At 45.7% G+C, this 12,226-nt stretch overlaps 1 protein-coding gene across 1 annotated transcript in view; it reads left to right on the top strand.

Annotated features, from left to right (window-relative positions):
- Positions 1-12,226, top strand: part of ENPEP (glutamyl aminopeptidase) — a 441,170-nt gene that overhangs the window by 351,703 nt on the left and 77,241 nt on the right. The window contains exon 11 of the mRNA XM_069630729.1: positions 4,577-4,662. Coding sequence (XP_069486830.1) covers positions 4,577-4,662 — 86 coding nt within the window. The remainder of the gene's footprint in view (positions 1-4,576; positions 4,663-12,226) is intronic.

Here is a 12,226-nt window from a genome sequence, read left to right as displayed (position 1 = left end):
GAGTAACACAGCTGGATACAGTTAATAATCCACTTATAGATGGCACCTTTAGAGACGCGATCCCCCTCTCTGCCTGTAGCTACGGAGACAAACAGTTGGTCTGTTTTCCTTAGCGTTCTGGTCTTGTTTACATAGTAGAGGACCGCCCTACGCACATCTAGGGTGTGTAGTTTCACCTCAGCCGAGCTTTGTGGGTTTTGGAAGAAAGCCGGAAGCTCGATGGACTGGTTTACGTGGAATTTAGAAATAAACTTAGGTTAGAACCTAGGATGTGTACGCAAAACCAGTTTATCCTTGTGAACTGTAAAGTAAGGATCTTGCACTGACATAGCCTGAATTTCACTAACCCTTCTTATGGATGTAATAGCTACTAAGAAGGCTGTCTTAAAAATCAGGTGTTTGAGACTGCTTTTATGCATGGGTTCGAATGGGGGGCCCATGAGTTTAGCTAGCACCACATTAAGGTCCCACCCTGGTGGTGGGTTTGAAATAGGAGGGTGAAGTTTCTTTACTCCTTCCATGAAGGCTTTAACCACTGGAACTTTCCACCACAACACCTTGTTATGGAAGGTGGTGTATGCTGACAGAGCTGCCAGATGCACCTTCAGTGAGTTAAAAACCAGTCCTGCATCCAGCAGGTGGAGCATGTATGTAACAATAGTTGAAGGAGTGCAATCAACTGAGTTGATTTGTCTATTCTGGCACCAGATAACGAATCTCAGAGTGGTGAAAAAACGAGGACGAACAGATCTCTGCTACTTAAGCGCAGCCTCCACTTGTGGGCAGAAGCAGAACACGAGTGCGAAAAAGGCGTGCTGTTTAACACAGCAAGGAAAAGCTACAGGCTACTAAAGGAGGGCGACCGGTTCCTAGCGTTGCTACTCACTGGTCCCTGATGCAGGCAGACCCAGGCTTCTCCGCGTCAGTTTCAGTGCTGGCAGGTTCAGGTACGAGCAGGGGACGTCTCGGCGTCGTGTAGATTCCGCGGCGGTAGACGTTAGAGTTGAGGATGTCCCAAACGCAGTGAACCCGCACAGATTGTTACCACAGCAGGGCAACGAAGTGGCTGTGTGTATTTAAGCCCAATGTACACTTCTCACTTCAGACCTGGGAATGCCAAGTGTACCAATCTTGTGAGAGTGTCAAGGACTCGGAATACAGCAGCAACCAGACGGTGGTGAAAGAGCAAGACTCCTGGGTAGGCTGGTCAGTCCACTGGATGGCCCAGAGACGCTTCCGAAGGCTTACGTGCAGGAGATGATGAAGATGCCGAGAATAGTTGTTCCCACTATTCCAAAGGGTCGAAGTACCAGTACAGGCCTTCTCGTTCGATCAGAGGAAGAATGGTTTCGCAGAGCGACAGCAGTGCAGAGGAGCAGTCCTTCAGCGGGTCACCAGCGATTCCTCTGTTCAGCCTCTTGGTTGCAGGATACTTGGCTCCTGTATCCGTCGTTCGTGAGAACTCAGGAGATCTACATGGTAGCAGTGTTTCCAGCCTCCTCTTATCCAGAGTTTCCTTCGCGCCAAAACGGAGAGGACCCAATGGGAGATCTGCTCACAAAACACTCACACCATACGTGGACCTATCACGGACCACTGTGGTCCCAGGCATTTAAGACACACTAGACTCTCTGGCACCCAGGATGTGTATTGGGAACAGACATCCCAGCCCACATCCTGGAGGTGCACAAAAGGCCTGTAGAAGCCTGCGAAAACATCTGTGTTTCACGGGAAAGTACATGCCCAAATAATGAAGGCCCGGGTCGGCTCGACCTGGGGAAGGTGAAGGGGGCAAGACGGTCAGCGGGCAGGACAAAGAGCCTCGTGGTCTGGCCATTTTGGGAGCCAGGCCACCATTTTGGGCTAAGCGCGAGAAACGCGCTTAAACAGCCAAAAGGAGCTCAAAACACAAAGAAACGATCGCTGCCACCAGTCCCGTCCGTGATTCACTTGCACCGTTCGTTAACAATCCAAAGAGAGTGTCTAGGGCATGCAGAGTGACTAGAGACCCAAGAGAACAGTAACTTAGCTTACAGTGCCCTCTTGTGCCATGTTGCACGAAAGCTGCAACATGATAAAAGAACTACAGAAAACAACGTTTCCCGGTACTGACTGTTTTAGGGGCATGTCAGTTTCCCCGTAAGAATGGAGCGAAAGCCCAGAGGAGTGTGGCGGAAGGCTGCGCTTCTCTGGCAAAGTCTAGATTAGGGTGAAAACAACAGCAAAAAGTTTAGGGGTTGCCACAAGGAAGGAAAATTACCTACAATTAAGAAATCTTTCCTAACACTCGCCCCTCCCAGACTATGGACAGGGGGAACTAATCCACCCCTGGATGAGTTTCTTGTTCAGGTTTGTTAAACATTCTGGACAACCCATGAGCATTGCAATGTTGGACACCTGGCCTATGCTCAATAGTGAAGTCAAAGCCTTGTAGACTTATGGGCCACCTAAGCAACTTTGGATTCTCTCCCTTCATGTTCATTAGCCACTTTAAGGGCTTATGGTCAGTTTGCACAGTGAAGTGGGTCCCATAGAGGTAGGGCCTCAGCTTCCGTAGGGCCCACACAACAGAGAAACATTCTTTCTCCACTGTGGACCATCTGAGCTCTCTGTCCTTAAGCTGGCGACTAATGAAACCAATAGGGTGTTCCTTACCCTTCTCCTCTACTTGCGATAGTACAGCTCCTATCCCACTGCCAGAGGCGTCTGTCTGCACAATAAAAGGTCTTTGATAAACAAGGGCCCTGAGGACAGGGGCCTGGCACAAGGATTCTTTTAAGCCGTTGAAGGCCTTCTCACACTCGTCAGTCCAAGTTACCTTCTTGGGTTTCTTCGGAGTGGTGAGGGCAATCAGAGGGTCATCTATGGTGCCATAGTCTGCCATGAAGTTGCGGTAATACCCCGTGAGTCCTAAGAAGGCTCTCCCCTGGGTCTGTGTAGTGGGGGTAGGCCAGTCTTGTACTGCTTGTACTTTACTGGGTAGAGGCTGTATCCTCCCTCCACCTACTTCATGTCCAAGGTAAACCACTGAGCCTTGTCCTTTGTGTGTTTGGAAGTGCTGTGGGTTGCCCTTACGTCGCCGGGGGTCTTCCCCATAGCCGCCCTGCTGGATGACCTTCCGAGGTTGGGGACCTGCGCCTGGCTGTCTTTCGACGCCGTGTTGCCCTCGCTGTCCGAAAGTACGGCATTGCTGCCATCGCTGAAGGCACCCTCCGCGGCCATGGCCTCTTGACACCTGGCGTGGTGGGCCCAACGCTTGGTGGAACGGTCTTTTAGTGTTTTAGGTTTGAACCTACTACACGCTCTGCAATTTGCCTCAGGGTGATCCCTTGGCAAGCAGAGATTGCACATGGCGTGTCTGTCAACCCAAGGATACTTGCGGTTGCACTTTGGGCAAAATTGGAAAGGGGTACCCTCCATACGCCCCTTGAGGCAGCGGGCTGGTAAGTGTAGGAATATATATAAGAGAATATATAAGAGTGTAGAGTATGTCCACCCACCACTCTCCCTACTTGTAGGGCCGAGGCCAGAGGCCTTCCGAGGTCCGGGACGAGGCCAGAGGCCAGAGGCCTTCCTAGACCCACTCCGTCGTGAAGCTCTCGACGTTCGCCTTCTTCTCCGGTTCGGCGTCAAGTGTCGAATTTCGGTGGCTCGACTTTAGGGTGGAGAAAAAAGGGGGAAATATAACAATATTTTTCAAAGTATGGCTAATGCCAGGGAACTCTGCTGAATGCTTCCGACCAGTATGGTGGAAAAAAACAATCTGAGGGTCCTACACGCGTGAGGGATCATGGGTACAGTGGACGTCACACTAGGGATAGTATTACTGGCACGCTCTGTGTCGACGCCCATTTTCGAGTTTCAAAAAACAAACTCTAATACTCCGCAACTTCCACTAGATGTCGGCCTATGCACAGCATGTGATCTAAGCAGATTGCACAAGCCTCAGAAATATATATATATATATATAGAGAGAGAGAGAGAGAGAGAGAGAGAGAGAGGATTGTATAAGTGCCAGCCCAGTATAAAAGCATATCTGTTACAAACTGCTCTGAAATTACTATAAACCAACATATATGGGACCAAAATAAATGGATCAGTTACTAGGAGCCTGTGCTGAATGAGGCCCTCTATCAGCCAGTGCTCCAATATGTCAATAGAATATAGAATATGTTGAAGAGTCCCTGTATTGGTCCGATTCATAAAGAAGTAACCAGGAGGTACTCCTATAGCGGGACTATTTGATTTGCAAACAAGTTATTCGAACGTACTCATATCTTACTTTCCAGAAGTAAATCAAAGTCCCTAGTAACCTCTTTGTGATTAATTACTTAATCAATGTCGCTTTGACCAGCCTGCCGTGCACCTATTTTTGACCGCTAGCTACACATGACTGACACTGCATGCCAATATTCATTGGATCTTGCTAGTTTTCTGTGTATCTTTGTAATGCAATAAGAAATGTTGGAAGTGACATGACAATCACAATTACTTGCATTTAATTGTGTTGTAGAATGGCATTTTAACCGCTCCTGAACTTTGTGATCATGTGATGTATATTGCTCTTTCATTTCAGCTACCTGTGGCACATTCCAATGAAATATTATGCAACGAATAAATCGGAAGAAGTCTCTCAATTCTACAACAAGTCAGTTTTAGCAGGTACATGTTATAGTTTACTTTAATGCATTCACTCATAGTATTTCAATGTGTGCACTTCATTCAGAAATGCCTCAGACATTACTTTATGATAAATAGAAACAAGGAATTGGCTCTATATTTTAGATATTGTCAAATGGATTCAGATTGTTGTGTAATAGCAAAACAGGAGTCTGTCTGCAATCCTTCGCTCACCAGAAAACATCAGTTGAGCAGGTTGATTGAAAGATAAGGATACATATATATTTGGCCACATGGGTGGCACCAGGTAGGACTCCATGCAAGAGATGAGTATTTATTGGGTATGCTCATCGAATGAGAACCCATGTTAAAACAGTATGCACATTTGTGTGGCAATGGCAACGGGATCTGCAACTTGTGGCTTTCTGAATTATTTGGACTACATCACCCGTGATTCCTCACCTTTGACTGTGTTGACTAGGGCTTATGGGAGATGTAGGCCAAAACATCTAGAAGGCCAAAGGTTGCAGACCCCCAGATACAGGAATGCCAGATTTCTCCAACTCATCTCTCTCGAGGGAAGGATGGTGCCCACATGCACCCCCACCTTACTATCTTTCCTTACCTACCAGCAGCTATGTGCTTCTTGCTCCTGCTTAAACCAACTCCCTCACAAACCACCCCTTCATCTTCCCACCACAGATCAAGGTCTGGTAACTCAGGCACGGGCACAATGGGGCTCACTACGAGTTTGCATGTATTCTGGCGATTAATCCGCCATAATGCCGGCAAACAGAATTACAGATATTCCACTTGATCAGGCAGTATTGCCACTGGATGTTCTACCTGGCGGTCATACCACCTGATTACAAGTGGCAGTTTGCCAGTGTAAATCCCTATTTAATGGACTCCTTTGGGGATTTTTGCCGGTATTACCACCACTGGTATTACCGGACAGCAATACCAGCAATTTCTGGAGCTAAAATGGAGGAGTTATAATAGTTTTTTTAATAACGTGCTTAATTCCGAAGAGGTTTCTAAGCGCTGACCTGTGATTCGAACGGTGCTCTGCATCATCTTCCATGCTGAGGTGCATCACGTACCTGAAGCTGGAGGTAACTCCTCCACTTTACTGTCAAAATTCACCGTTATTACCATCCTGTATTATCAGCGGTGGTAATACCGGCAAACTTGTAGTTTGGCGGTGCAGGTAAAATTGAGGTGAACTGTATTACCTCCACTTTTTTCCCTGCAGCGCCAAACTCGTTATGAGCCCCATAATATGCCTCAGCACCAGGAGACCCCTACAGTGGTATGGGGCATTCTATAAATGCCTGTTAGTTACAATGAGTAACTCTGGTACAAACCTGGAGATGTTTGTTTGGGTCACAAGAAAATATTACAGGTTACTCTGACTTACTTATAACTTAGTAAGCCAAGAGTAATAAGTCAAAGTTATGCATAGTGACTTCTTTTGAATCATCTTACCACTAGGTTTAACTCAACGTAATACAGAGTTATTCATAGTAACTTCTTTTGAATCAAATAGCCCTCTCCAGGTATAAGACAAGGTAAATCAGAGTTACTCATAGTGAATGAACGGGACTGCACTTGTCCCTGTGGCCCATGGGGGGAACTCACAGCAGCTGAGAGACAAGACAGCCAGGATTCCTGCATTTCCTACTGTCGAACCACCACAACCTTGATTCAAGCCTGTTAGACAACATCAAACCATCTGAAGCAGACTTTGGTACCCGCCCACTCTTTGAACCGCTAATCTGCATATTGAAACCGTTTTGCATCTCACAATGCTAGCTGAGTGCGTCTTTGCCTTGGCTTGAACTACAAACTCTTTGTTGCATCTACGGCCTTCAAATCGATCACCGAGCCCCGACTATTGGACGCCCATTGAACTTCTGAAACTGAACAGTGCATCCAGTCTCCAGCATCTTCGCCATTGAACCGACCCGGGTGGTCGGCACAATCCAGAGACCCTCGAGTACTTCATCGAACCAATCACGTAAGAGCAGTGCATCCATTCACCAGCCTCTCTGAAGTTGAACCAACCACGGTGTCCCTCATGATCTGCTTTTCTTCAAGTATCGCCTTCGAACTGCTTCAAACTCCTATTTGACACTGCTCATCATCTAGAGCAGCGTTGTCCAACATGCGGCCCGAGGGCCGCAATGCGGCCCTCCAAGCCATTTTATGTGGCCCTCGAAGTCCAAGAGCACAGACAAAGCATTAGGGTTACTTTTGTACGTTTTGTATTTATTTTATGCGCAACAAGCGTTGTGGCTGCAGTTTCAGGATAGGAATTGTAGTCCACACACATTACGTGATTATGATTTCCACTGGCTGAAAAACAGCCAGTGGAAATACTGTCACCATGCAAGGCATGTTGTAGTAGTGGAAATAAATGAAATAAATAACTGCCTTGCATGGTAACAGTATTTCCATTGGCTGTGAAAATCATAATCACGTAATGTGTGTGGGTGGAGTGACGGGCACACAGCGCCACCTTCACACAGCTGCATTGCTGAGCCCAGGGCAGAGCCTGCGTGAGCCAGCGGCCCAGCCCAGGTTCACAGTGCTACGTGCGGTGCACACCGAGCCTAGTTCTCCTTGCCTGCAGCAGTGGGAAGTACTGCCTGCCATATTTTCCGACGTATGTTTGTGGCATGCAGTGCTTTTGAGCCTCGAGATACTGATGGCCAGATACACCAAAACACAAGTATCTGCCCAGGAGTATCTCGAAGGCTCAAAAGCAACGTGCGCTGCCTTAATGTTTGAACATTCCGCCTCTGGAGGGAGGGTACAATTTGCATCACTTTTTGGAAAAAAACCTCCCCCTTTGAGTACTGTTCAAATTGCGTCACAAAAGGAATTAATTCCGACATGATTTTACCACATGTGGGAATTAATTCCTTGCCAAAATCGCTAGGCAACACAATCACGCCATCCACATCCGGAAAAGCAGCACAGCGGGTAAAATGCCTGGGGCTCTATCCAGTTTTTGTTTTTGCAACTGACAAGTGCTAACCTGGACGAGGCAAAACAGCCCCTGGGAGATGTCTGTGCCCCTGCCGGAGGAAGGCCAGCTGCGGTAGTGAATTTTCAGAGCGCATAACACCATAGCCCACCAGATCCAAGACACTGTGGGCTTTACAGCAGACACCATGAGGTCAATTCCCTCCCTGGTTCCTACAACATGGCCCTCAGCTCAGCTGAAGTCATCCGAGTACCGGCGCACAGGCTACCCCCGGGTCCCAGGAGAGGAGGGCACCAGGCCATATCTAGTTCTTCATACTTAAAGATTGTGCTCACATTGCGTTTCTTCAATTAGGTTCACCTTTGGGTGCTCGCTTTTCTCCATTTTATCTGTTGAATTGGATTGTTTCTTTCATTAACACAGAAGTAATGAATGTGTATTACAGAGATAAGCTGCCATATGTATTGGGCACACTGCACAGGCAGCATCAGTCATTAACACAGAAATAATGAATGCGTATTACAGAGATAAGCTGGCATATGTTTTGGGCACAACACTGCACAGGCAACATGAATCATGCTTTGTAAAGCACAATGTTGGCCTAAATTGGGAACAGCCAGAACAGACATGTTGCTACAGAGGCACATTTTGGGCACAACCAGCATTACACTGTGTTACATCAGTGACAGTGCTGTTTTACACTGTGGATACATAGATCATTAAAATATGTTGTGTTGTAAAATGTTCTTGTCTGCTGTTGGTGACATGGAATTGTTTTAGAACCGATTGTAAACTTATGGCTTTTGGTCAGTTTTTCTGCTGTAAAATGCACCATTTCAACCCCCTATTTGAAAAAAAATTCTTGGAGGGGGAACCCCCCAAACCCTCGGTAGATCCTTATAGCTCCCTCGCTACGCTCGGTCGCCCCCACTATTTCAGGAAAATATGAACACATACACACTGAAATAAATCACAAGCAACTGACCTCAGATCATTTGATGGAGGGGTTCCCTTAGATACTCACTGCCCCTGACACCAAAAGCTATTTTTTAGACTGCATGGTGCATCACTGCCTGTGATGCTATTGTGTCAAAGGTCACACAATATTGCTTTTTAATATACTGCTTTGGGTGATGTTGTTGACTTTTGGCTCACCGGCCCACTGGGTGACAAAAAGTAAATTTTTCGGCCCCACATTCAAAAAGGTTGGACACGCCTGATCTAGAGCAACACGACCGCTGTCCTCGACCTGCGTCGAACCTCACGAACTGCAAAGTCGAGCCACAAAGAAGATGCTGTTGTCCCATAACTGCCCCACTCCCCTAATGTCCATTTTTGACCATAGAGACTGTTGAGCTTACTTGTGCACCTTTCTCATCTAAAACATGTCCTTTTAAAAGGACATTGTGTTTATTGAATTGCTTTTGACCCCTGTATGCATGCCCAAAGTGCTGGACTCTCTCTTGTCTTGCATATTCTGTGTTCTTTCCACACGGTTGGGGTTGGTATAGATTTTCTATTTAGTTTTCTACTGGATGGTGTGTTTAATTAAGCATATATCTTTTTATAGTAACTTGATTGGACATTACCTTCATTTTGGACGGTCATGCTTTGCTATTTGAGTCGCTACTGAATAACAATCACACCCCTTTTAAATGTATAGCCATCCCTTGGCCCACGTTACCACAAAAGGCAAAGGAGGTATATCTCTTAACTGTGTCTATTTTACCTTTATGATTTGAATCACTGTCGTTTTGGGTATTAGCATACTTGACAGAAAAGAAATGGACCTTTTAAATTTGATCACATTTTCTTTGATCGTTTTTTGGGGGAATTTAAGTCAAATTTAATAAAATATATAATGGCGTGGGGTAAGGGAATAGGTTAAGGTGGGGGGAAGTGGAAGCATGCGTACGTGGGTCGCCCCCCACATTTTAGAGCAAAAAAAGACCCCAAAAATTTCGGTAAAATTGGAAAAAGTCAAACATTTTCGAGCAAGTAGACCTACACCCTTGTTTTGTGGAGTGTGAGGGATGAGTAGGTAGTTTATGACCTACTCAGCCCTATGATCTGGGAGGATAGCTCAGCGGCAACGTGCTCCCTTGGAAGCAAGACGAGACGACACGGAGCACCACAGGTTCGATCTCCGGGTCTGCGCTTAGAAACCTCTGGGTATTAAGCACATTATAAATAACCTATCATATCATATCATATGCTCCTGCAGAGAAGAAGTCATTTGGTCACTGTAAGGACGACTTTTTAATGCATGCCCCCCTATTTCTCTATGGTGATATTGGAATAATAGCTAAAATTAAGCTCATTGGTTTCCGCACCGAGGCCGCTTCTCTTCTTTTGGGCCCAAAGATTATACTTTCTGGGTTTTTTCACTTTTGAAGTGCTTGCCATCGCTGATCTTTTGTCATGCAAATGAGGATACAGAAATACAAACACCATGAAAGATTTTTTACCTTTGGTTCTGTCAGCTATACCGTGGATCAGTGAAACACTCAACAACTCATTTTGTCTGTTTCATTGTGGCTTCCCTTGTACAAATGTGTGTATGAATGTCTAAACGGATTTGTCCTCATAGGAAATGCTTTTAAGGTGTTTTGGCACACTGTGCTAAACCATGTTAGTAGATTGGAAGATGTGCCTGCTTTGTGTTTTCAAGTTTTCCTTCTTTTGTGGCCTGCAGATTATGTCTGATTGTTCGATGTGTGTTCGGGTTTTGCATTGTAGGTGTTTTCCTGTTTGTATAGCACATTCTGTTTTGAAGCTAGTAAGTTTTGGGAAAACCTTTCTAGAGGATTGTTTTGTTGTCTGGAGGATAGTTGTATTTTAGAGAGCATGTAAAGATGCAAGGTTTTATGTCTCCCAAGTGTTATTATTAACAGTATTCCCAGTTATACAAGCTGCCCAGATCACCATTACTCATGCCTTAGAGTCAGTTTTGAGGCACATTCATTTCTTTTTCAGTCGCTTTCTCTCCACTTTGGCTGGCTGGCTGAAGTGCCACTCACTGCTGATCTTTGGGCACACTAGTGTTGACGTGGGTTGTATACTAATTGACCATTTCACAATTGACCTCGGGGGAATTGACCTCGGGAGAATTGACTGAAGGTCAATTAGGACATATATGCGGGGGGAAACCCCCCGTAACCCACCACCCAATCCAAAAATCCCTGCAACCCCCACCCAATCCCCTTATATTATTTATAATCCAAAACCAACCCAATAAATATATAAAATAACTAAAATAATATAAAGGTCAATTGTGCAGAAGGTCAATTAGGACCACTATAATTAGGTCAATTGTGCAAAAAGTCAATTGTAAAAGGTCAATTTGGGTAATACAGTTGACGTGTGTTGGCTTGTGACCAGAGCTCTTCCATCCCTGCTCCTCAGTCTTGTGAAGTGGTCGTGCTGCGGTATAAAGTGGTGTACACAGAATGCCATAGCTGCCATGTAAAAGAGAAAGCATAGTACCATACCATGGGAGACCATAGGAGAAGGGGGCAGTCTGGCACTGAATATAGCCATGACAGACTTCTGGCCCTTATCTCTCTACCTTCCACGCCTGGTTGCAGATCCACCTCCACTGTTCACATAATCTAATGAGCACATCCTACATAGGGAGAACAAACTATATGTTCTCACTATAGAAGGTACTACTATACTTTGATGGCCTGCTTCCAAGTAAGGCATTATTCTGCCTCACCGCAAACTAAAAGAAAGCCTAGCAGCCCTGAAATGGAAGAAACTTTTACTAATAATCGTTTTGACATCAAGGTGAAAGACCTTTTTAATTTTACTCCACCAGTTTAACCACTCCAGTAGCTTACTGTGTGATACCAAGAACATTCACCTTCATACAGTCTATTCTTGAGTATGCCACTCTTGGCTCAGGCTTTGCGGTCACAGAATTAACATTCTGGAGTTTGACCTGTACAAAGTATAGAGATGCCCAGGAAACTAAGCCACCATTTTGCATTAAACCAAATTATCCCAACACTTTAGTTCATATCTGCCTCATCCCATTGGCAGAGGTATGACACACCTAAAAGGACTGACATGCACCCCTGCTACCACAACATATTCTCCCCCCTCTGCATCCCTACCACCTTCTGTTCGTGGCATCTTTTTCCCTGCTTTCCCATCCTCTTCTCTTCCCCTCGCACATTTTCATTCTTCCAGCTTACTAAGGACAGGATACTTCTGGCGGGGCACAGTGTGCCACTCCAAGGAGAAGCCTAGGCACTCTGATACTACTGCCCTTGTGATTTGGTGCAGTATACAATCATATTAATATAAAATAACATAACACGTCGCTTGGAATCAGACCCACATCATATTTTGTTGCTTGGCTTGGAACATGGTTGATGGCTCTCTCCAGTCTTCGGGTGTATTTTTTGAATGGCTCACCTCCCTTAGTGTGGTGTAGTATTTTGCACCAGTGAGTTTGCACTGTACTGTTCACAATCGACAAAGCCACTGCTTAGTCAGCATATTCGAAGTCAATGGTTTGAGTGGTTTTCAATGATCATGTGGCTCTCCTCTCTCTCGAGGCGTGTTGAGCATGTGTTGAGCATCTATTTTCTCTATCTGTCGAGTATG

The sequence above is a fragment of the Ambystoma mexicanum genome, chromosome 6q (genome assembly GCF_040938575.1).
Source record: "Ambystoma mexicanum isolate Mex_15411 chromosome 6q, UKY_AmexF1_1, whole genome shotgun sequence".
In the NCBI taxonomy this organism is placed as follows: Eukaryota; Metazoa; Chordata; class Amphibia; order Caudata; family Ambystomatidae; genus Ambystoma; species Ambystoma mexicanum.
The sequence above is the reverse complement of the archived record's forward strand: the minus strand, read 5'-3'. Positions and strand labels throughout refer to the sequence as shown.